The sequence below is a fragment of the Oncorhynchus masou genome, chromosome 3 (assembly GCF_036934945.1).
Source record: "Oncorhynchus masou masou isolate Uvic2021 chromosome 3, UVic_Omas_1.1, whole genome shotgun sequence".
Taxonomy (NCBI): domain Eukaryota; kingdom Metazoa; phylum Chordata; class Actinopteri; order Salmoniformes; family Salmonidae; genus Oncorhynchus; species Oncorhynchus masou.
In genome coordinates this window covers 25,908,589-25,934,256 of record NC_088214.1, presented here as the reverse complement: position 1 = coordinate 25,934,256, position 25,668 = coordinate 25,908,589, and the positions used below count along the sequence as shown (strand labels likewise).

The window sequence follows — 25,668 nt, the reverse complement described above, 5'->3', positions numbered from 1 at the left end:
TGCTGCCTCTCCTGCTGCTGCTGCTGCTGCTGCTGCTGCTGCTGCTGCTGCTGCCTGTTACCACGGCCCTTGGTTGGTGGGTGTTTCTGTAACGGTTTTCTTCCGTTGAAGGAGAGGAGGACCAAGATGCGGCGTGGTAACTGTTCATGATCGTTTTTAATAACAAAAACACTGAACACTATGAAATACAAAAACAATAAACGTAATGTGAATAACCGAAACCGAAAACAGTACAGTGTGGTGAACAAACACAGAAACAAACACCCACAAACCAACAGTGAAACCCAGGCTACCTAAGTATGATTCTCAATCAGAGACAACTAATGACACCTGCCTCTGATTGAGAACCTTACTAGGCCAAAACATAGAAATCACAAAATCATAGAAAAACAAACATAGACTGCCTACCTCAACTCACGCCCTGACCATACTAAATAACGACAAAACAAAGGAAATAAAGGCCAGAACGTGACAGTTAAACACAGGGTGATTGGCTAGAATTACATTTGTACATTTGGTCAGAAATGCCCTAACTGGAAAACTTCTCCAAAACGCAGTAAAAGAAAGGACACTTTGTTACGCTCACAACAGCGCGCATTTCTGTATACAGAGTATTCATCAAGTTAACCAAGAATGATTCCAGCAGCCAGTCCATGAATCATCAACGAGTGAAGCCACCCTCAGGTCGAGACGAACCGGGGAGCCACTGCGCTTCTTCTGGACAGCATCAAAACCCCAATCAAGACAGAGCAATTTCAGGACGTGTACAACGTTATACCTGGCAAAGAGGTTGGGGATTATTAAAAAAAGCTACAGGCTATTTTCTGCCTGGTGTATAATATTCTAATCATGTTCCTAACTTGGGATGCTTTCAATCATAGTGCATAGTTGTCCTTTTCAATCAATGTTCAATGTGGTAACAACTTCAGGCACCATCCATTGGATGTATGTCCATCTAATAATTTAGATCAAGGACTATTTTGTTTTTAACATAGATTCAGGTATTTGACATTGCACCAGAAAGCAAACCAAATTCTCAGGATGATAAAGAAATACAATTACAGATCCCCATTGACTAGTCATTTTCCCCAGCTGTGGGTGCAAGACTGGCAAGTGAATCTAGCCATTGACATACCGAAAATAAAGAGAACTGAAGTCACAGGAGACTTGTCATGCCAAAGCATGGACTAAAGCATGTCATCTATTCCAAAACCATGGACACTCTTTGATTAGCACTCTTATCGATTTCTCTTTTTTCATGGTTTTTCTGGACAGCTGAGACAAGTTACAGTATTACAATATTTTCCCGTGCATAACTTGTTGAGTTGTAAACTACAGTTGGCCAGGTTCAGTACTAGGTTGAGGACATTCCCTTAAATAATGTAATTAGTCAACATAGTATCACTAACAGAGAGCCAGCACTAACACAGAGAGGCTGCTGCCTTCATACAGACTCAAATCATTGGCCACTTAAATGGATCACTAGTCACTTTAAATAAAGCCACTTTAACAATGTTTACATATCATACATTACTCAACTCATATGCATATACTGTATTTTATACCATCTATTGCATCTTGCATATGCTGCTCGGTCATCGCTCATCCATATATTTCTATGCACATATTCTCATCCACCCCTTTAGATTTGTGTGTATAAGATAGTTGTTGTGGAATTGTTAGATTACTTGTTAGATATTACTGCACAGAACTAGAAGCACAAGCATTTCGCTACCCTTGCATTAACATCTGCTAACCATGTGTATGTGACCAATGACATTTGATTTGGTCAGTGCAACAGAGGAGTAGGCTAAGCCATGCTAATTGGGCTGCCAAGCTGTCTGCGATTCAGAGGTAATATGTTGCAATCCAGTTTGAGCCAGACCTCTCGTAGCTGCATGGTCATACATTTAACCTGGAGATGTTGGGGAAACACACTAGTGACTTATCATTAGCGCTCTTCTGTACTAGTTTATCAAAGTGTGTGTGTCAAATCAAATCAAATTTTATTGGTCACATACACATATTTAGCAGATCTTCTTGCAGGTGTAGTAAAATGCTTGTGTTCCTAGCTCCAACAGTGCAGTAGTATCTAAGTGTGTGTTTGTGTGTGTGTGTAGGAGTGACCATGTGTGTAGGAGTGACCATGTGTGTATGAGTGGCCATGTGTAAAATAGCTTGTGGGAGTTTCATTTTTATAAGTTACAAGTCACACAGGCTTTATAACATGAGTTTGAGTGCTGTAATCAGGCCTCTTGGGAATGAGCTGAATTTAGTCCCTCATGGACGTTTTGCCAGGGCCAATTTTGTCCAGGTAGTCGTGTAAACACTTAGTCAGGTAAATATATAGATTAAGTTATTGTTGTTTTTCAAGATCATTAATTTGTGGTGAGAGTGATCGTGTTTGGGCTGAGTGTCTTCTCACCTTAACCCACCTACCCTGTGCTTTATAATCACTTTCTCATATGCACACAGCTGAGAGCCCATGCACCTGGTCCTCAGTGTGACTCTCACTGAGGACATCAATGGGTTTATCAGCGTCAGGGTTTACAACGTCAGCCAGGGCTAAAGGCTAGAGACATACCTCTGTGAATAACTGGATCGAGGCATGGATGGCACTACTCGGAACCTACTACTACTAACAAACTTATTTACAACAGTTGGAAAACATCTTGTAATTATGTTAAAGTATTGGGTATGGCCTTATGTTAGATAGTTTAGATAAATGTTATAGTCCTTACTTGTGTATGTATGAAGACTTGATTTGCTGACTCCTGAATCTCACTGCACGTGATAAACTGAGGGTAGAGACAGTCTTTGGAGCCTTAAGCCGGGAGCCAGAATGTGACAACTAGCCAGCCAATAATACTGCATGAGGTCATTGATGAACCCAGGCTCTCTTTCTGGGCATTAAAGTGGGTAATTAAAATGAATGGTTAGGTGAGCTTGAAGGTCGCATTGGTTTAATAATGATTTAATCAAGAAGGAATGCAGGGAGACAAAGACCTATTCAGTGACCATGACAACATTCAATGGTCTGTGCCACCTTATTGCCCATTTCCCAATCATTCAATGTCACTATACATTTCTAATCAAGGGAAGACATACCAGTTGGATGTAAATTACAACCTTGATTATCCACTAAAATGCATAATCAACATCAACAATCACTATCATCACTATAGTTAGCCTTCTCTAAGACCTATTAAGAAATGGTTCATCACGTTGTAGTCCTATGTGTTTTGATCCTGTTGTAAGGGGCAGTGTGCTCATTATTAAGGCTTGTCCTTCAACGTTAAGTCCCCTATCTTTCTCCAGGGGAGGTTTGCCATAGTGAAGAGGTGTGTGGAGAAGAGCACAGGGATGGAGAACACAGCCATGTTCCTGAGGAAGAGGAGGAAAGGTCAGGACTGCAGAGCAAGGTCCCTCCTCCAGCATTGCTCTGCTGAAAATAGTATGCAGAAAAGAAAAGTTATGAAAATGTATGCACTCACTTTTGTAAGTCTCTCTGGATAAGAGCATATGCTAAATTACTAAAATGTAAGAGCTGAGGAGAGTCAGCAACTTACAGAAAGAACGTTGCCACTCACATTCCTAACGGTGAATACCCCAAGCCCCACTGCAGGGAATGGGGGATTTATTGTGCAGTGAGTTGGAAAAAACACCTGTCTCCCTCTGCCTGAGTAGGAGGGTAATCCAGCTAAACCTAAACCCTGCTCTAGCATCTGAAATGCCTCGCTGACTAGAGTAGAGCAGGCCAGAGGGATGGCAGAAACCTGCAGCTTCTTACTACCATTAGGACCAGCTGCTCATCTGCTAACTATATGCACTAAAGTGACTAGTTTCATTATTAGTCCAATGACTTCAATATAAAGCTCAAGGCATTCCAGACATTGAAGAGTTTGACGGTCACCATCTTAACATAGGTGAACTTTGCCTTGAACTTTCTTATTCATTTGAAACTGCATGTGCAATGATGCAATATGTTTGTTCACTGGCCCATTTTGGCTCTCAAATGACTGTAGTCTAATTCCTGACATGTCTAATCAATGACTGCACAAGGCTAAGAGAGGATATTTGAAATGCTTATTGAAAATGGAATACCATCAGCTGTGGGATTGTGGGTGAATATTTGTGTTAATAATTGTGTTGGGGCTGCTGTATGTCAACGGCTGTACTCATTCTGAGATATTTATAGTTCTGACCATATTACATTTAGTTTGTGTTACATTGTATTCATGTTTTCATCTCGATTTTGAAAGTGCCCAGTAAGTGATATCTTGGCTAGCTTGGCTAGTAGCTCTAATCTAGACAAATTGGAATGTGAGGGAACGTGACTTTGAAGCATCAATCTCTGCCCTATTGAGTGGTCCGTCAGTGCACGGGAGAGAAAAACCAAACAGAAATGCTCTGACAAAAGGTTATCATTGTGAATTGAATTTATCTCATACTATTTGGTTAGAGACATCTACAATACAATAGATAATGAGCATTTTCTCACTTCGGTAGTAAATAGCGTGGAACTACCTTTTGTCACATGTGCCAAATACAACAGTTGTATACTTTTACTGTGAAATGCTTACTTACGAGCCCTTTCCCAACAATGCAGCGTTAAAAATAAGAAAATAAAATTTGAAAATAATAACACAATTGATATCAATAACAAGGCTATATACAAGCAGTATCGAGTCAATGTGCAGTGTAAAAGTGTGTGTGTGTTTTTGTTTCATTATCCTTGTGGGTACCAGAAGTCCTCAAAGGAAAATTCTGAGAAGTAGGGTCATTTCGCCAGTCCCCATGAGGAAAAATTATATTTTAGGCTCAGGTTCATTAAAACAAATGTGACCAATAAATTTGATTTGATTTAGGGTTACAATTAGGGTTAAGGTTGGGGGTTAGGTTTAGAAGTTAGTTAGTTAGGTATAGTGTTAGGCTTAGGGAAAATAGGATTTTGAAAGGGAACACATTTTTTGGTCGCCCCAAGGATAGAAAAACAAAACTGTGTGTGAATGGCGTCAATATACATGTGTGTGTGTTGGAGAGTCAGTGTAAGTATCTGTGAGTGTGTGGGTTGCAATAATCATTTAGACAGGTTACCTTGGCGTCCTTGGGCACAGGGACTATGGTGGTTTGCTTGAAACATGTAGGTATTACAGACTGGGTCTGGGAGAGGTTGAAAATGTCAGTGAAGACACTTGCCAGTTGGTCAGCGCATGCACGGAGTACACGTCCTGGTAATCCATCTGGCCCAGCGGCCTTGTGAAGGTTAACCTGTTTGAAGGTCTTGGTGCTCTCATGCATGGTTCATATTTGCATGCCTCGAAGCGGGAATAGAAGGTATTTATCTCGTCTGGGCAGCTTTGTAATCCGTGATAGTTTGCAGTGCTGCATTTCTAATAAGCATCCAAATTAGTGTCCCGCTCCTTGAAAGATGCAGCTCTAGCCTTTAGATCAGTGCGGATATTGCCTGTAATCCATGGCTTCTGATTGGGATACAGTGCATTCAGAAAGTATTCAGACCCCTTCCCCTTTTCCACATTTTGTTACATTACAGCCATATTCTAAAATTGATTAAAGAAATGTTTCCCTTAATCTACACACAATACCCCATAACGACAAAGCGAAAACAGGTGTTTGCAAATGTAGTAAAAAAAATAAAATTGAAATGCCTTATTTATATAAGTATTCAGACCCTTTGCTATGGGACTCGAAATTGAGCTCAGGTGCATCCTGTTTCCATTGATCATCCTTGAGTTGTTTCTACAACTTGATTGGAGTCCACCTGTGGTAAATTCAATTGATTAGACATTATTTGGAAAGGCACACACTTTTCTACATAAGGTCCTACAGTGACACCGTGCATGTCAGAGCAAAAACCAAGCAATGAGGGAGGATGAAGAAATTGTCCGTAGAGGCACAGATCTGGGGAAGGGTACCAAAACATTTCTGCAGAATTGAAGGTCCCCAAGAACACAGTGGCCTCCATTATTCTTAAATGGAAGATGTTTGGAACCACCAAGACTCTTCCTAGAGCTGGCCACCTGGCCAAACTGAGCAATCGGGGGAGAAGGGCCTTGGTCAGGGAGATGGCCACTCTGACAGTGCTCTAGAGTTCCTCTGTGGAGATGGGAGAACCTTCCAGAAGGACAACCATCTCTGTAGCACTCCACCAATCAGGCCTTTATGGTAGAGTGTCCAGACGGAAGCCACTCCTAAAAGGTACATGAAAGGTCGTTTAGAATTTGACAAAAGGTACCTAAAGGACTCTCAGACCATGAGAAAAAATATTCTATGGTCTGATGAAACCAAGATTGAACTCTTTGGCCTGAATGCCAAGCATCACACCTGGAGGAGACCTGGCACCATCCCTACGGTGAAGCATGGTGGTGGCAGCATCCTGCTATGGAGATGTTTTTCAGCGGCAGGGACTGGGAGACTAGTCAGGATTGAGAGAAAAATGAACAGAGCAAAGTACAGAGAGATCCTTGATGAAAAACTGCTCCAGAGCACTCAGGACCTCAGATTGGGGTGAAGGTTCACCTTCCAACAGGACAACGACCCTAAGCACACAGCCAAGACAACTCAGGAGTGGCTTCAGGAGAAGTCTCTGAATGTCCTTGAGTGGCCCAGCCAAAGCCCGGACTTGAACCCGATTGAACAGCTCTGGAGACCTGAAAATGTCTGTGCAGAGACACTCCCCATCCAACCTGACAGAACTTGAGAGAATCTGCAGTGAAGAATGGGAGAAACTCCCCAAATACAGGCGTGCCAAGCTTGTAGCATCATACCCAAGAAGACTCAAGGCTGTAATCGCTGCTTCAACAAAGTATTGAGTAAATGGTCTGAATATTTATGTAAATGTGATATTCCATTTACTTTAATACACTTGCAAAAATGTCTAAACTGTTTATGCTTTGTCAATATGGGGTATTGTGTGTAGATTCAGGCTGTAACGTAACAAAATGTGGAAAAAGTCAACGGGTCTGAATACTTTCCGAATGCACTGTATATGTACGTTCACTGTGGGGATGACGTCGTTGATGCAGTTATTAATGAAGCCGGTGACTGATGTGGTCAAGAGCTCAATGTTATCGGATGAATTTGGAACATATTCCAGTCTTTGCTAGCAAAACAGTCTGGTGGCTTAGCATCTGCTTTGTCGGACCACTTCTGTACCACACAGGTACTTCCTGCTCGTTTGAGTTTTTGCTTGTAAGCCGAAATCAGGAGGATGGAGTTATGGTCAGATTTGCTGAAGGGAGGGCAGGGGAGAGCTTTGTATGCATTTCTGTGGCTGGAGTAAAAGTGGTCTAGAGTTTTGTTGCCACTGGTTGCACAGGTCACATGCTGGTAGAAATGGGGTAAAACTGATTTCAGTTTCCCTTCATTAAAATCACTGGCCACTAGGAACACAGCCCCAGGATGTGCATTTTCTTGTTTGTTTATGAGTTGATAGTAGTGGCTGCCTACACCATAGGATAATGCAAAACGATGATGCCCGACCCAGAGACTGTCTCAGGATGCGAAGGCCGTCTCCAAGCGATTCAGGTTCGAGGAGTCATTCAGCTCCCTACAGAAGATAATCTTCTGATAGATGGTTATGAGCACTTCTACTGTAGATGGACTCTTTACTGATTGTATATTGTTTACCACACCACACTGTCTGTACTCCACAAGCCAAACTATATCTGTTTGCCTGCATTGCATTTTAATGAATTAAACTCCTGACGTTGTTTGGTTGGTTCCATTCTTTCACTTTCTGTTTAATATTGTGGTTCATGTTTAGCTTGTTTACCATTCTTTTCCTAATGTTCATACAGTATGTTCAGAATTCACAAGTACAATTTATTTTGCTATCATAACTTGTATAAAGCCATTTGACTGTTTATTTCCACGTTTATTTTCCACATTTTACAGATCTCATTTTCACTGTAAAATGTCACATCCAAATAAATCAATTTGAAAACATAAAACAATACCTCCTTGGGAGACAACATTTCTGGTTGTTCAGATACTGTACAGTACAACTGGAACCATCAAGTGCTGGATATTAAGATATGGCTTTGGACTAAGCAATTACCAGTGTTGGGGTGTACTGAACTAAATGTGGTTCAGTTAGTAATTAAACTACATTTTGCATATTGTGGTAGTGCAACTAAATTCAAATATTTGTAGTGTTTTCAATAGTTAATTACTTTATTGCCATCTAGTGGTGTAGGTAACTAATGGAATGAAACACTACTTTTTTTTGCAAAAATAAAATATGGGTGAAGTAGGCAAGAATTTACTTAATTTTCAGACCTGGCTAATTCTCACCTGAAACAACATTTTTTTTGTGTGTTTAATAGGATAAATTACACGTTCTGTTAACATCTTATTACATAGTTATCTGTTCTTGCTATTTATATTCTATGACATTACAGATTGAGTAATATAGTTTACTTAACTTCTTCCAGTGTGAAGTAATTGGTGGCTGGTAAACTCTTTTCAGAGTAGCTTCCCCAGCTTCCCCAACACTGCCAATTTACATTGTTAATCTGGAGAAATGTTATACTAGGAATATGTTGTTGTTTTTTTACCACTGCATATGACACAATTGCTGCTCTGTTATTGTCCTCTCATTCTCACCAGTAGGATGAACATTTTGCTCAGGACAGCGCTGAGCAAATTGAATATGCATGACATTTTATGGACGTAGCGCTTTTTTCATTTTCCTTCCTTTTTTCAAATATGACCAGGACACTTCGATTCCTAAAGCTATGGCGACACCATGCCTGATGACATGGGGACAATTGTAGCAGTTCTACCTTCATCACACTGTCGTTTTGGTGACTGGTGAGCAGATCAGGAGGACCAGTTGCCTGTCTCAAGTCCTTCTGTCTTATTTGGCGGTGGTGTGAATGTGAGAAGGTCAATACGCTGACCCTCTCTAAGCTGCAGCACTGCCTGAGTTAAATTCCACCTAGTGGCGCCAGGGAAAGAGAGAAGGGTACTTACTGTATGATGAACAACAGCATTCAATTGCATTATGTGGATCAATCAATTTCCTCTAATTTCCTCTGTATTTATATAGAATAATATTGATGAAGAGTACCTACCCAAGTGTCTGGGGGTCTCTTACTGAGGATGTGTAGAGGTAGCCACCATCTTTAGATCCTGTCACTGGGATTTTGATCTGAAACATAAAAGTCATATTAATATCTTGCACACAGTGATGGATAACGGTAATGCTGGTGATGCTCCTAGTTGGTTCCCATACAGGAGGAATGACCCCCAGAGAGCTACCTCAGCCGTGTAAGGTTCCACCCGGTTGTGTCGATCAGACAGGTGGATGTTGTGGACCTTCAGGGGTGGTGCTCCCAGACTGTCCATGGCTGTCTGGTTGGCTTTCAGCTGCTCCAGGGCTAGACGGTGGTAGTCCGACCGTGAGAAGTTCTCTAGCAAAGAAAACAAAGAGTGGCAGGCAGGCAGAAATACTTACATGAGCACATTTTGCTTTCATTCACTTTCTTCCATTCACTCTCTAACATTAAAGAACCATGAATTATCCATGGCAACACCTACACTGAGTGATACGTACTTTGCAGAAGGTAATACATTGTGCCGCATCCAGCACCAGTCAACAAGGTGGTGTAGATGGCCATCTGCTGGAGTTTGCTTGTGGAGACCCTCATGATTGTTGCTTAGAGTAGCAAACTCACAGTACCAGTGACAAGAATATCCTGGGGAGTGGACTGTTTGATGACAAACATACAAGTTATAAAGACGTTCTCCAAAATGTACAAATTCCACAAAACCATTCCACATTTCATCAGAATCTTTGAGTCAAAAGGAGCATACATTCAGATAATTTGCACAATTGATCATCCAACTCATGAAATCATCATATTTCTATTGGATCTGTTACTTTTTATTGTCGTCTTTATCAAATCTGTTTTGTTAAAGGGATAGTTCACCCAAATTACATTGGTTTCCTTACCTTGTAAGCAGTCTATGGACAGCAGTCCTTGCTTTGGTTTTGTTTACTTGGCCACTGTTTTAAATGCTAGCTTGTTAGCATGTTTGGCACACATCCAATGCAAATCAATGGTACCTATATTAACATTTCCATGCTTCATGTCCACATCATCTGTAAGTAACTTCATTGAGTTACACAATACATTTTTGTTGATACTTTAGTATGATTTTGACATGAAGCACAGATTAAATCAAAGCATGGATTTGTGTCCTACCTTGTACATAGACTGCTTACAGGGCAAGGAAGCCAATATATATTTTTCTAATTAGGGTGAACTATCCCTTTAAAGCTAAGATCTTTAGTTGAAACAATAACAAAGGGTCGCCCCGCCTATGTTTTAGTAAAACGCTGAGTGATGTGCCTGTAGAAATGTAACTACTCTCAAATGTATAGACATAGCTATGGATGCAAGGACTGACCATCCATGATAAACATAATTATAGATTTAAGAATGTTTTGAGGCTATACAGTGTTGACATTTACATTTATTACAATCATTAGGCCTAAAACAAGCTTATATTTTAAGTTCTGATGGGGTACGACCATTAAGTAAGCTCATGAGGCATTTATTAGTCATATTCCTCAATAATCAATAGCCTTATTATCTGATAAGTACAAAAATGGATGTAGCAACTAAGGATTCTAATTTTAAGGGTAGGTCAGACATTAAAATGACAATTTCCTCTTTTACTGACGACATTCTGTGTGACTGGGCGCAGTAGGCCTATAATTGTACAATGAAAGAATGAGGTTTGGGTAGGGCATTATTTATATATATTATAAAAAGTAGGCAGGGAGAGAGTAACAGTCCAGTGTCTTGGAGCAGAGAAAGCCAAGACAAGACTACTTAAAACACAAGACTACCCTGAGAACCCACTTAAGACCTGTACACAGGTACAAATTTGCACAAAATACAGTGCCTATAGAAAGTCTATACCCCCTTGAGCTGTTTTCACATTTTTCTGCCTTTAATGAAATCTAAAAAGGGATTACATTAGATCTTTTTTCCTACAGGTCTACACAACCTGCTCCACATTTTCAAAGTAAAAGAAAGTTATGAAAAATGTTCCCCAGTTCCTACCTGTGACAAGCTTATCCACAACAATACTTAAAAATACATAGGGATCAACAACTTTGCATTAACTCCATATTACTGGCCTGTATGACAAAGTGAAAAGAAAGACACCTGTGCATCTTACATTACAAAGATATTCATGCCAAAGACACACCAGAATGGCTTTCCAATAGGTGTTGTGTGTTCCTGGGTGGTCTAGTCTCAGTACTGACTTAAGTTTTCTTGAAAATAAAGAACAAGGTTTGAATATTGCCGTCCATCAATGAATCCCAACCAAATTGAATGAGCTTAAGCAATTTTTACAAAAACAATGTATATATGTCACCCTGAGAGTTGTGTAAAGTTGGTGGAATCTTTATAAAAAAATATTCACAGCTGTGACAGCTGCCAAAGGTGCTTCCACCAAGTACTAACTTAGGGGGGTAGAGACTTATCCAATTTGGAAAATGTTCTATGACTTTCTATCACTTTGAAAATGTAGAGTAGAGTAGGTTGTGTAGATCTGTATGAAAACAAATGTAACGTAATCCTTTTTAGATTTAATTTTCTGATAGCAAAACATAAACAGTTTAAGAGTGTAGACTTTCTATAGGCACTGTATTTCTTAAACTGATCCCCTACAGTATATTCATATTAGTGTCAATCTATACTGATCAAAAATAGAAATGCAACTTATAAAGTGTTGGTTCCATGTTTCATGAGTTTACATCCTGTTAGTAAGCATTTCTCCTTTTCCAAGATACTCCATCCACCTGACAGGTGTGGCATATCAAGAAGCTTATTGAAACATGATGACTACACAGGCTCACTTTGTGCTGGGGACAATAAAAGGCCACTCAACACAATGCCACAGATGTCTCAAGTTTTGAGGGAGTGTGCAATTGGCATGCTGACTGCATGAATTTGTAAGTCGCTCTGGATAAGAGCGTCTGCTAAATGACTTAAATGTAAATGTAAATGAATGTCCACCAGAGCTGTTGCCAGACAATTTCATGTTAATTACTCTATCAAACGTCGTTTTAGAGAATATGGCAGTACGCCCAACCGGGCCTCATAACCACAGACCAGTGTAAGCAGGCCAGCCCAGGACCTCCACATCCAGCGATCACCTAACGCCTACGGGATTGTCTGAGACCAACCACCCGGACAGCTGGTGAAACTGAGGAGTATTTCTGTCTGTTATGAAGCCATTTTGTGGGGAAAAACCAATTCTGATTGGATGGGCCTGGCTCCCAAGTGGGTGGGTCTATGCCCTCCCAGGCCCACCCATGGCTGCGCCCCTACCCAGTCATGTGAAATCCATGGATTTGGGTCTAATGCATTTCAATTGATTGATTTCCTTATATGAACTGTAACTCGGTAAAATCTTTGAAATTGTTGCGTTGCAATTTTTGTTCAGTAACGTTATAGGTTAGGCTTCTTGTGACATCGCCATCTAGGGTATTCAACGTGTAATTAGTATTTTGGGGGTAAGCGCAACCAAGGATAGCACTGTAGCGCAGCCTTGGAAATGCATTCAAGCAAAACGTTATTGTAGTCTGGTGTAGGCATTTCGTACGAAGACTTTTACGACCAAATTAAATTTAGAGGAAAATGCACTACTCTAAAAATATAATTCAGAATGTCATCTACAACAACAGTTCAATTAGAGACTGAACTGAGGACATTCATGCTGTATTTATGGGAGTCGCCATATTGCTGCCTAAACCTAAATCTAACCTAAAGCTGGCTTGAGCTGAAACCAGTCATTGGCTGAAACACATCCATACATTTTAAAATACATGTAAACGTTATGTAAATGAACGAAAAGATAATAATTACCTAATGTCGTAATTTGTTTTTATAACAAAAAGTACAACCACGTAAGAGGCGAGACGTCCATATCACGTGATGAGACTTCACGTTCTATGTATACGTCACACGCAAGCTGTCTTGAAAAACAAAATGTGTTATGAAAGTTGTTACACAGTTATATCACAGCGACAAGAGCTCGACAGTAGCATTTTATTCACATAAGCGAGTCATCTGCGTCAATTTACTGTCGTCGAGGGCAATACAGAAAGTAGGTAAGGACATCATGCTTGTATGTAAACCAGTTTTAATTAGTGCTGAATGCAGAACTCATTCAACAAGGACAGCATTGCAGCATTGTTTCGAGGAAATTAGTGAAGTTGTACGTGTGTTACTGTATTTGTTCTTGATGTCATGCAGAACATAGACTTACCATTTTCATGTCAATTATGAAATTCCTTGTCTAATTTTTAAGTTACTTGTGTAAATCAATGGAGACCTCGAATGTTCCTATTATTTGTAATGATTTGCATTTGTAATTTGTAATGATCAGCACCCCACCCTAGTTCTAGTTTATATATCTGTAATATGGATACCTTGAGATGTATATAGCTATCGCGGGGTCGCGGGGCATCCCACCATGATAGCTAACGTTAGTGTACTCATTATTACACTGCACCATTTTAGGTCTGATAGGAAGGAAGCCTTTATGAACTGTGCACATTGCACAAAGACCCAAGATAAGTCCTGGACATACAGTGCATTCGGAAAGTTTTCGGGCCCCTCGACTTTTTCTACATTTTGTTAAGTTACATCCTTATTCTAAAATGGATTAAATACATTTCCCCTCATCGATCTACACACAATACCCCATAATGACCAAGTGAAAACAGGTTTCTAGAAATGTTTGCATATGTATTCACACACACACACAAAAGCTTATTTACATAGGTATTTTGACCCTTTGCTATTAGACTCAATTGAACTCAGGGGCATCCCTTTTACATTGATCATCCTTGAGATGTTTCTACAACTTGATTAGAGTCCACCTGTGGTACATTTTTTTGAATGGACATGATTTCGAAAGGCACACACCTGTCTATATAAGGTCCCACAGTTGACCGTGCATGCCAGAGAAAAACCCAAGCCATGAGGTTGAATGAAGGAATTGTCCGTAGAGCTCCGATACAAGATTGTGTCGAGATACAGATCTAGGGAAGGGTACCAAAAAATTTCTTCCGCATTGAAGGTCCCCAAGAACACAGTGGTCTCCATCATTCTTAAAGGGAAGAAGTTTGGAACCACCAAGACTTCCTAGAGCTGACCAGAAGGACCTTGGTCAGGGATGTGACCAAGAACCTGATGGTCACTCTGACAGAGCTCCAGAGTACCTTTGTGGCGATGGGAGAACCTTCCAGAAGGACAACCATCTCTGCTGCACTCTACCAATCAGGCCTTTATGGTATAGTGGGCAGACGGAAGCCACTCCTCAGTAAAAGGCACATGACAGCGCACTTGGAGTTTGCCAAAAGGCCCCTTAAGGTGATTCTCTGGTCTTATGAAACCAATAACTATTTGGCCTGAATGCCATAACGCTTGAATGCCAAGCGTTATGTCTGGAGGACACCTGGCACCATCCCTATGGTGAAGCATGGTGGTGGCAGCATCATGCTCTGGGAATGTTTTTCAGCGACAGGGACTGGGAGACTAGTCTGAATCAAGGGAAAGATGAACAGTGCAAAGTACAGAGAGATCCTTGATCCCTGCTCCAGAGCGCTCAGGACCTCAGACTGGGACGAAGGTTCCTCTTCCAACAGGACAACGACCCTCAGCACACAGCCAAGACAACGCAGGAGTGTATTCGGGACAAGTCCCTGAACAAGTCCCTGACTTGAACCAGATTGAACATCTCTGGAGAACCTGAAAATAGCTGTGCAGCGACGCTCCCCATCCAACCTGACAGAGCTTGAGAGGATCTGCAGAGAAGATGGGAACAAATTCCCCAAATACAGGTGTGCCAAGTTTGTAGCGTCATACCCAAGAAGACTCAGGCTGTACTCGCTGCCAAAGGTGCTTTAACAAAGTACTGCGTAAAGGGTCTGAATACTTATGTAAATGTGATATTTCAGTTCTGTATTTAATACATTTGCTAAAATTTCTAAACCTGTTTTCACTTTGTCATTATGGGGCCACTGTGTTCTTGGGGACCTTCAATGCTGCAGAAATGTTCTGACATTACACAATCCTACCTTGGGACTCTACGGACAATTCCTTCGACCTCATGGCTTGGTTTTTGCACATACGGGCACTGTCAACTGTGGGACCTTATATAGACAGGTGTGTGCCTTTCCAAATGATTTCCAATCAATCGAATTTACCACAGGTGGACTCCAAGTTCTAGAAACATCTCAACGATGACCAATGGAAACAGGATGCACTTGAGCTCAATTTCGAGTCTCATAGCAAAGGGTCTGAATACTTATAATTATTTTAATTTTTAATACATTTGCAAACATTTCAAAACACCTATAATGTAAAAAAATGAGGAAAAGTCAAATGGTCTGAATACTTTCCGAATGCACTGTAGGTTGGCTTTGACAGAATTGAAAGGAGCAAGACACTGGTTTCTTTCTAACCATTTCCTTCCCAACTCCCTGTTCCTCTCTGCTGTCAGACATGTTTGGTTCAGTAGTGGTGGGCATCGGGACAGCAGGCTTTGTGAGGATCAGGGACATGCTAGCCCCTCTGCCTTCCAGTGCAGCTGAGAAGCTCAGTGTCAAAGGCTTCATTTCCAGGTGAGGCACCAAGACATCTCATTGTTTGCTGACAGTAAAAAAAACACGAGAAAAACAATGGTTACAATATATGAAATAAATAGAAACCTTGTGCACAGCAGTGTATCCAGGTGCTGGTTTTGGCAGGAACAACTAGTATTAACTTCTTGGCGCACCCATCCCTTTAACGGGATCATTTTCGTCAACATCCGCTGAATTGCAGAGTGCCAAATTCAAATAAAATTACTAAAAATATTTAATTTTCATGAAATCACAAGTGCAATATAGCAAAACACAAGTGCAATATAGCAAAACACAGCTTAGCTTGTTTTTTGTTGTTGTTTTAAAATAATAATTTTTTTACCCCTTTTTCTCCCCAATTTCGTGGTATCCAATTGTTGTAGTAGCTACTATCTTGTCTCATCGCTACAACTCCCGTACGGGCTCGGGAGAGACGAAGGTTGAAAGTCTTGCGTCCTCCGATACACAACCCAACCAAACCGCACTGCTTCTTAACACAGCGCGCATCCAACCCGGAAGCCAGCCGCACCAATGTGTCGGAGGAAACACCGTGCACCTGGCCACCTTGGTTAGCGCGCACTGCGCCCGGCCCGCCACAGGAGTCGCTGGTGCGCGATGAGACAAGGACACCTCTACTGACCAAGCCCTCCCTAACCCGGACGACGCTAGGCCAATTGTGCGTCGCCCCACGGACCTCCCGGTCGCGGCCGGTTACGACAGAGCCTGGTCGCGAACCCAGGGACTCTGATGGCACAGCTGGCGCTGCAGTACCAGCTTAGCTTGTTGTTAATCCACCTGGCGTGTCAGATTTCAAAAAAGCTTTACAGCAAAAGCTATCCAAGCGTTTATGTTAGGACGTCTCTCTCAACAGACAAAACATTACAAAACATTGATTTTGATTTTGATTTACAAACAGCTAGCAGCAAAGTAGAATGGTCACGAAAGTCAGAAAAGCAATAAAATGAATCGCTTACCTTTGATGATCTTCGGATGTTTGCACTCACGAGACTCCCAGTTACACAATAAATGTTCCTTTTGTTTGATAAATATTATTTTTATATCCAAAAACCTCCATTTGGTTGGCGTGTTTTGTTCAGAAATCTACAGGCTCGTGCATGTCATGACCGGCAGACGAAAATTCCAAATAGTATCCGTAAAGTTCGTAGAAACATTTTAAATATTTTTTTTATAATCAATCCTCAGGTTGTTTTTACAATGAATAATCAATAATATTTCAACCGGACTGTAGCTTTTTCAATAGGAGAGAGAGAGAAAATGTCTGCTCCAAGCTGTCCATGTCTCAAGGCTTAAAAATCCTTATTTAATGTGTCTTCCCCCACTTTCATCTACACTGATTGAAGTGGATTTAACAAGTGACATGAATAAGGGATCATAGTTAGCTTTCACCTTCATTCACCTGGTCAGTTTGTCATGGAAAGAGCAGGGGTTCTTAATGTTTTGTACACTCCGTGTATATTTGCAGTGCAATGACCTTTGTTGCACTGAAAATATGAAATAAATAAGCACTGAAGTCAAGGTCAGTCGCCTGTCATTTTTCACTGTGCGCTTTTTAACTTTTGTAATACTTCAATATTGTAGAGTCAAGCTCCAGGCGATTAAAATCATATTACGTGATCTTGTTTAATGGTGATATATAATCACTGACCTGTCCTGTAGTCGAACATAGAGGCAGCAGCTGGGATGTGTGGATGACCATGTTGCCTGGGTCGTGCACACTGTAGCAAACCTTTACACAACGGAACAATTCAACTGTGCTCTTGACAAGTTCATGTTTTTTCAAATCACTTTCCCCCTACTGAATACAACTCTAGTGCTGTCTTTCCATAGGAGGACCCTAGAGGAGCAGCAGGGAGTGAAACAGATCACTATCGAGGACGCCCTGAGGAGAGATGACATAAAGGTGGCCTTCATCTGCACTGAAAACGCTGTGCATGAGGAAAACATCAGGTAAAACTCTCTCACTGACCCTATGTCTCTGACGGTCCTCTGTGGTAGTTGTTTAGTTATCCCGTCATCAGTTTTGTTTCTGTCTGAAGAAGTGCTCTTACACAACAGAGCTATAGTTTCACCATGTTACAAATCACCACTAGGAGTCAGCACTGGAACACGTGTCAAGCTTCAGTACACTGTTGCTTTTCTTTCTCAGTCCACTGAGGCTAAGTCTGTAGGTTAATTAACCATTCATTGAGCCTGGTCCATTTACCAGGCCCTCAGACAAACTGTCTAACAGTTGTAGTTTATAAGCTATGTGTTATACAACGTTGGGACACACAGTAACACAACAGTTTAGCAAGTTGTTCAAGATATCGTCCTTGACCCTCATAGGTGCTTCATTGTATATCAATCAGGTAACTTCTGAGGCGTTCCGAAGCTGTATCAACAAATGTCGCCCGGGGGGCTCCTCTGGCATTCACATTATCCTGAGCAGTCTCCTCGCTCTCCCACAGCTAATTACAATATGTGTTGCTGTTTGACGTTCACCTCTCAAACCCTGGAGAGCATGACCAAGGCTACTGCTCTCCAAGGGCCCTCATTATGACTGCAAACTGTAGCGAAAACACACTCTTAAATGATGCTTTCTACCCTCTCACTGCTAAATGTTAGGAGTGTACAGTGAGGCTTAGACAGGCTGTTAAAGAATGGAGAGTTATTTTAGGCTGGTTAATGAGGGGTGTTGAGAACATAGTCATCATGTTTCACTGCTAGACAGTTCCAGGCTAACGGTCTAAATGGAACAGCAGTTACTGCCCTTCATACTGTAAAGGAAACAAAAAGTAAAGGGGGGGGGGGGGGCTGAAATGTTCTTGAACAACTTTTTCATACAGGATACTTCATTATCTTCTTTTGTTGTCCATTTAATTGGAATGTTTTTGAGAAAGTTACAAGGAGTTTAAGAGTGGTCAATGTGAAGTTTTCCAAACTCTGACCACCCTGGGTTATTGAAACATTGACCAACGGTTCTTACTGGGAAGTTTGGGATGTTAAGTTACATTTGAGTTGTGCATCTCCCTAGCACAGAAGTCTTTTTAAATCGTCTTCATAATGTTTACTAATGTTCTGTTGAAGCAAGGTCTCTTTGACACCCTTCTTGGCTACTCAAACAAACTCAATTATCCTATACTATTTTGCATGTTCTAACGGAGCAAAGGACATTTCTGGAAGCTGGGAAGCATGTCTGTGTGGAATATCCTATGGCCATGACACACAAGACTGCCGTGGACCTCTGGGACCTGGCTCAGGAAAAAGGTGAGCTGGACATAATCATTGGGAGAGATTTATTTTGGTTAATTCGAAGTGTATAGAGAAGACATGGTGAAGTATTGATGACATTATGGGGATGATGTAGTAGACGCGTATCTTAACTAGTATTGATCACCTATGTATTTAATGTTCTATGTCTACTATGTACCTAGGAGTGGTCCTGCATGAGGAGCACATAGAACTCTTGACAGCCGACTTTAAGCAGCTGAAGAAGGACATAGCAGGGAAAAAGCTGGAGGAAGGATCCCTTCACTTCACAGGTGAGAGACAGACTGGGACAGGGAGTAAGGCACAAATACACAAAAATCCCAGCACCACTGATGTATCACCTCAAATACAACACTGATACATCACCTAAAGTACAATACTTGCTACAGAAAATAACTGCATAACATGTATCAATTTGATGTACATCGTCCAGGTCACAGGGTTCGGAATGAATATTTAATTCCAGAGCTTTTGATATAGTATAGCTCCCATCAAAGTGACTTGTAAAATGTTGTTTTCTCAGTCTCCACAGTACACCCATTTAGGTTGATGTGAAAGAGAGACAGCCTGTGGAGTGAGGCAGGCAGACAGGTCTCTGGTGTGAAATACAGCAGGGTGTTATTGATGAAGTCTAGAGGTGCATGTCAAACAGCACCCTATTCCCTACTTAGTGCACTATTGTCATTGGTAGTGTACTACATAGCGAATGGGGTGCCTTTTGGGATGCGGACTAGCTCTTTTCTATTCATCAGAGCACTGCTGGGGAACAAATCAGTTAATGCATATGAATGGGCTTCTCCTAAAGCAGCCGTAACTGAATAATAAATCATAGTTCTCAACTTGAAATGCTCCACACAACCTCAGATGACAGACAATATTTTATAGCGGCTGACTTTTGACTAAGAATCGTAGCGGAGAGCGAGTGGAAGAGCCAGAGGGAGTAGTGTCTGACATTTGAGTCAGGGCAGTTTTAGGAGTTGGACTGTAGGAGGCAGCAATCACCAAATGAAATATAACTGTATCTGTTGGGAAATTCACTTCAATGGTTCATGTTCATTTTTTTGCTTTATGGTGTGATATATATATATACAGTGCCTTGCGAACGTATTCGGCCCCCTTGAACTTTGCGACCTTTTGCCACATTTCAGGCTTCAAACATAAAGATATAAAACTGTATTTTTTTGTGAAGAATCAACAACAAGTGGGACACAATCATGAAGTGGAACGACATTTATTGGATATTTCAAACTTTTTTAACAAATCAAAAACTGAAAAATTGGGCGTGCAAAATTATTCAGCCCCCTTAAGTTAATACTTTGTAGCGCCACCTTTTGCTGCAATTACAGCTGTAAGTCGCTTGCGGTATGTCTCTATCAGTTTTGCACATCGAGAGACTGAAATTTTTTCCCATTCCTCCTTGCAAAACAGCTCGAGCTCAGTGAGGTTGGATGGAGAGCATTTGTGAACAGCAGTTTTCAGTTCTTTCCACAGATTCTCGATTGGATTCAGGTCTGGACTTTGACTTGGCCATTCTAACACCTGGATATGTTTATTTTTGAACCATTCCATTGTAGATTTTGCTTTATGTTTTGGATCATTGTCTTGTTGGAAGACAAATCTCCGTCCCAGTCTCAGGTCTTTTGCAGACTCCATCAGGTTTTCTTCCAGAATGGTCCTCTATTTGGCTCCATCCATCTTCCCATCAATTTTAACCATCTTCCCTGTCCCGGCTGAAGAAAAGCAGGCCCAAACAATGATGCTGCCACCACCATGTTTGACAGTGGGTATGGTGTGTTCAGGGTGATGAGCTGTGTTGCTTTTACGCCAAACATAACGTTTTGCATTGTTGCCAAAAAGTTCAATTTTGGTTTCATCTGACCAGAGCACCTTCTTCCACATGTTTGGTGTGTCTCCCAGCTGGCTTGTGGCAAACTTTAAACAACACTTTTTATGGATATCTTTAAGAAATGGCTTTCTTCTTGCCACTCTTCCATAAAGGCCAGATTTGTGCAATATACGACTGATTGTTGTCCTATGGACAGAGTCTCCCACCTCAGCTGTAGTTCTCTGCAGTTCATCCAGAGTGACCATGGGCCTCTTGGCTGCATCTCTGATCAGTCTTCTCCTTGTATGAGCTGAAAGTTTAGAGGGACGGCCAGGTCTTGGTAGATTTGCAGTGGTCTGATACTCCTTCCATTTCAATATTATCGCTTGCACAGTGCTCCTTGGGATGTTTAAAGCTTGGGAAATCTTTTTGTATCCAAATCCAGCTTTAAACTTCTTCACGACAGTATCTCGGATCTGCCTGGTGTGTTCCTTGTTCTTCATGATGCTCTCTGCGCTTTTAACGGACCTCTGAGACTATCACAGTGCAGGTGCATTTATACGGAGACTTGATTACACACAGGTGGATTGTATTTATCATCATTAGTCATTTAGGTCAACATTGGATCATTCAGAGATCCTCACTGAACTTCTGGAGAGAGTTTGCCGCACTGAAAGTAAAGAGGCTGAATAATTTTGGACGCCCAATTTTTCAGTTTTTGATTTGTTAAAAAGTTTGAAATATCCAATAAATGTCGTTCCACTTCATGATTGTGTCCCACTTGTTGTTGATTCTTCACAAAAAAATACAGTTTTATATATTTATGTTTGAAGCCTGAAATGTGGCAAAAGGTCGCAAAGTTCAAGGTGGCCGAATACTTTCGCAAGGCACTGTATATATATACGCACCACAACAGTGTATGTACTGTAATGTGATGAGTACAAAATCAATGCAAAATGTGTGCTAACCGGTCCTCAATGTAACCAGATGATGATTGACAATGAGCCAATGGATGACATGTCCCTTTACAACTACTTCTGACTGTAGTGTTCCTATGTGTCGTCTGATAGGAGGTCCTCTGAAGCCGGGCTTTGGGTTTCCAGCTTTCAGTGGCATCGCCCGGCTTACCTGGCTGGTGGATCTGTTTGGAGAGCTGTCTGTCACCGCTGCCAGCATGGAGGAAGACCAGGAGAACAAGTACATGAAGATGACCACTCAACTCATGACTAAAGAGCAGAAGTATGTACTGTACATTAGAATCAAGTAATAATATCAGATAACGTGTCCTTCGCAACACCTCAAACCTAGCTATTCGGCCAGCCTCAAACATAATTGCCTTTATTACATCTAAAGAAAATACTGGTAGTCCAGCCCTGAAACTTTGGGTTAACTATAACCTCCTTGTAACATCTTATGGTTTTAATACAGGCCTCTCACATGGATTGAGGAGCGGGGTCCTGGCCTGCCCAGAGTGAAGAATATCAACTTCCGCTTTGACTCATGCACCATGACCCAGCTTCCCCCGGCTGCCAGGGAGCCGGTGGGTCTCTTCATGCAGGACCTGGTGCTCTTCAGTCAGAAGCTTCTGGGCCAGGTCCCCCGTGACCAGCTCCATGCCGAGCGCCACAGGGTCCTCCACTGTCTGGAGCTGGCCGACCGCATCCAGCAGCTGAGCCAGCAAGGCCAGGGATCAGCCCAGGACGCCTAGAGACACAGTGGGGTCCCAGCCTACCGGGGGGCCCCAGCAAAGTTACAGTAACTTTTCCAAAATTCCCAGGTTTTCTAGAAATTATGTTTTTTTTCTTCTCAGCCTACAGGTAGATGTCCAAGCGCACAAGATCCGGCCATAAATAAGCCTTCTACAGTACAGCTACTGTAACCTGCTGTACTACTGACAGACGCACTCGTAACGTCTTTGCAATGTTAAGGGATTTTATTCATAAATGAGGGAAAGGAGATGTACAATGCCTTTCAGAAACAGATAGGTCTCTAAGGCATGTCAGCTTATTATATTAGGGTTAGGCTGTTACTCACAACAGACCTCGTATGTACTACATCTTCACATTGATGAAAGGTCCAGTAATAGTTTGACGTTTGCAATGTGTTACTTATTCAAGTGAATCTACATTACATGTACTATAACATTCTGGTGGTTGAACACAGCTCATGATGCTTTAGCATTAGCTGGTGGTGCTTTTATATGTTCATTACTTATTTATCTTATGACATTTATTGACTTATGTTTAGCTACCGTGCACTCAGAAGTGGAAAGCAAAACAGTGTCATACTGATCCTTGCATGTTGAAATCATTCACTCTCTACAATAGGTGTTTGCCTGATACCTCAGCTAAATATTGCACGGATGAATATTTCGATAGCTCTGGCAGGTGAAAGTGTGTTATTTACACTGCAACTTCAGTTGTCAAAATGTTGTTAGACTGCAATTGGTACATCTGTTTTAAAGTATTATTTGATTCATGTTCATTCCTTGGAGAGGGGAGTGTATTGTCATGTGTTGGCAAATTGACAGTGTTGCTTTATTCTATTTATTCAACCATAAAGCGCCATTTTCATTTACAAAGACGTGACGCCACGGCTGAAAACACTTCCCTGGTGTTAGCACTAAATAAATCACTCTTGTGATTGTTCTTGCAACACGCATCCCTTCCCCTTTTCTCTCTGTTTCAAAACTACTTCTGCATGGCTGATGGTGATGAAACTTAATCTTTTTTGTGTTTGTCATTTATGTGAAAACGTGAACTGTACACTCCAAAAAGTCTTAAGGTTGCAATTCGATGGTAGAATAAGTCCTCCCGTTCTTTGTCTCCCCAGTGACTATCCCTCTGAATGGGGCCACAACAGAAACCAGTATTTCACTAGTCTCCAAATTAGTGTTGTATTTAATTCCGGGATGCTGACAGACTGAATTGGTGCCTTATTGGCCTGCTCAGTTCCCTCCATTGTTAACATCCATGTCAGTCCCATCTAATGATATCTATGGTTCCATCCCGTGTCACACAAGTACACACTACCCAGTGTGGTTTGGACACTTAACTGGGTGTCACTGTAGTGTTATTAGCAATTTATAGGGAGAGGAAATTACATTTCTTTATCAGTTGAGGAGGGAGAATTGTGCTGTTATATTGGATTATAATGCCTGAATGTTTACATGTTTTGAGTGTATTGTAACGGTATAGTTTGCTATAAGATTCATAATTTGCTGGTATCTATATTAATAAAGTGTGCCTGATTAATCATCTTCCTGTATGATTCTGGCTTTACATCCTTGATGAAATAGTCACCGTGTGTCATAATAGTACATGGTACTTATAGAGTGCTTTTCAAGGACCCAAAGTCACCACAAAAACAAACAGATTAACAGGAGTCAAAGCATCAGACTAAACAAGAACATGAATAAAGAGAGGGGTGGGCTCAAGAAAGGGATAGAGTGTGATGTAGGGTTGGGATTTGGATACGAACACGGTTTAGTGTAAGGCTTTGGGTTCGGTGCTGCTCAGTATGGTGAAGAGAGTCGTGTATTTCTTTGTGTGTGTTTGGGGGGGGGGGGATTAAGGATAGGCTTTGTCAAAGCGGTGGGGCTTCGGGATGGACTGAAAGATGGTGATGGACTTAGAACCACAGATTGCTGGAGGGAGGAGCGACCCTGGAGAAGGCCCTGCCGCCCAAGCTTTGCCCTGGAGCTTTGCCATGGGGATGACAAGGTGGCCTGCTGTGATTCACACAGGAGTGCACATGTAGGTTGGTAGGGGAGAATCAAATCAAATGTTATTTGTCACATACACATGGTTAGCCGATGTTAATGCGAGTGTAGCGAAATGCTTGTGCTTCTAGTTACGACCATGCAGTAATATCTAACAAGTAATCTAACCTAACAATTTCACAACTATATTATACACACAAAGGAATGGAATGAATACGAATAGGTACATAAAAATATATGAATGAGTGATGGCCGAACGGCATAGGCAAGATGCAGTAGATGGTATAGCGTACAGTATATACATATGAGATGAGTAATGTAGGGTATGTAAACATATAAAGTGGCATTGTTAAAAGTGGCTAGTGATACATTTATTACATCAATTTTTCCATTATTAAAGTGGCTAGAGTTGAGTCAGTATGTTGGCAGCAGCCACTCAATGTTAGTGATGGCTGTTTAACAGTCTGATGGCCTTGAGATAGAAACTGTTTTTCAGTCTCTCGGTCCCTGCTTTGATGCACCTGTACTGACCTCGCCTTCTGGATGATAGCGGGGTGAACAGGCCGTGGCTTGGTTGGTTGTTGTCCTTGATGATCTTTTTGGCCTTCCTGTGACATCGGGTGGTGTAGGTGTTCTGGAGGGCAGGTAGTTTGCCCCTTGTGATGTGTTGTGCAGACCTCACTTCCCTCTGGAGAGCCTTATGGTTATCATCGGAGCAGCTGCCGTACCAGGCGGTGATACAGCCCGACAGGATGCTCTCGATTGTGCATCTGTAAAAGTTTGTGAGTGTTTTTGGTGACAAGCCAAATTCTTCAGCCTCCTGAGGTGGAAAAGGCGTTGCTGCGCCTTCTTCACCATGCTGTCTGTGTGGGTGGACCATTTCAGTTTGTCCGTGATGTGTACACCGAGAAACTTAAAACTTTCCACCCTCTCCACTACTGTCCCGTCAATGTAGATAGGGGGCTGCTCACTCTGCTGTTTCCTGAAGCCCACAATCATCTCCTTTGTTTTGTTGACGTTGAGTGTGAGGTTATTTTCCTGACACCACACTCCGAGGCCCTCACCTCCTCCCTGTAGGCCGTCTCGTTGTTGTTACCTACCCTCACCACCTGGGGTCGGCCCGTCACGAAGTCCAGGACCCAGTTGCACAGGGCGGGGTCGAAACCCAGGGCC

General features: G+C 41.7%; 2 protein-coding genes across 9 annotated transcripts; one reads left to right on the top strand and one right to left on the bottom strand.

Moving 5' to 3' along the window:
- Positions 1-761: 761 nt before the first annotated feature.
- LOC135513510 (cytochrome c oxidase assembly factor 1 homolog) lies at positions 762-13,000 on the bottom strand. 5 transcript variants are annotated; one of them, XM_064936413.1, is made up of 6 exons: positions 12,915-13,000; positions 9,581-9,734; positions 9,286-9,437; positions 9,099-9,175; positions 8,808-8,962; positions 762-778 (listed from the first exon to the last, which is right to left on the bottom strand). In XM_064936413.1, exons 2-5 carry the CDS (start codon positions 9,672-9,674, stop codon positions 8,845-8,847), a joined length of 441 nt encoding a protein of 146 aa, XP_064792485.1. In that variant the 5' UTR covers positions 9,675-9,734; positions 12,915-13,000; the 3' UTR covers positions 762-778; positions 8,808-8,844. The 5 variants fall into 5 exon arrangements, 4 of the variants coding, with proteins under 4 accessions (XP_064792485.1, XP_064792479.1, XP_064792472.1 ...); XM_064936407.1 differs by lacking the exon at positions 762-778 and adding an exon at positions 2,938-3,445; XM_064936400.1 differs by lacking the exon at positions 762-778 and adding an exon at positions 2,940-3,384.
- LOC135513482 (biliverdin reductase A-like) lies at positions 12,947-24,033 on the top strand. Of its 4 annotated transcripts, none has more exons than XM_064936367.1 (8): positions 13,070-13,159; positions 15,268-15,353; positions 15,559-15,679; positions 17,528-17,647; positions 18,849-18,946; positions 19,114-19,221; positions 21,845-22,013; positions 22,203-24,033. In XM_064936367.1, the coding sequence occupies exons 2-8, from the start codon at positions 15,299-15,301 to the stop codon at positions 22,480-22,482; spliced, it is 951 nt and encodes a 316-aa protein (XP_064792439.1). In that variant the 5' UTR covers positions 13,070-13,159; positions 15,268-15,298; the 3' UTR covers positions 22,483-24,033. The 4 variants fall into 4 exon arrangements, with proteins under 4 accessions (XP_064792434.1, XP_064792453.1, XP_064792439.1 ...); XM_064936373.1 differs by having other exon boundaries at positions 13,081-13,155; XM_064936362.1 differs by lacking the exon at positions 15,268-15,353 and having other exon boundaries at positions 12,947-13,159.
- The last annotated feature ends 1,635 nt before the right edge of the window (positions 24,034-25,668 follow it).

Excerpts from the sequence above, each read along its gene's own strand:
- LOC135513510 (XM_064936413.1), bottom strand. The coding sequence starts at position 9,674 with ATGAGGGTCTCCACAAGCAAACTCCAGCAGATGGCCATCTACACCACC. Across the intron at positions 9,176-9,285 it reads TGGAACCTTACACGGCTGAG|ATCAAAATCCCAGTGACAGG; the intron begins GTAGCTCTCTGG and ends TTTATGTTTCAG. Across the intron at positions 8,963-9,098 it reads AGAGACCCCCAGACACTTGG|GTGGAATTTAACTCAGGCAG; the intron begins GTAGGTACTCTT and ends TGGCGCCACTAG.
- LOC135513482 (XM_064936362.1), top strand. The coding sequence starts at position 13,045 with ATGAAAGTTGTTACACAGTTATATCACAGCGACAAGAGCTCGACAGTA. Across the intron at positions 15,680-17,527 it reads GTCAAAGGCTTCATTTCCAG|GAGGACCCTAGAGGAGCAGC; the intron begins GTGAGGCACCAA and ends GTCTTTCCATAG. Across the intron at positions 19,222-21,844 it reads AGGATCCCTTCACTTCACAG|GAGGTCCTCTGAAGCCGGGC; the intron begins GTGAGAGACAGA and ends GTCGTCTGATAG.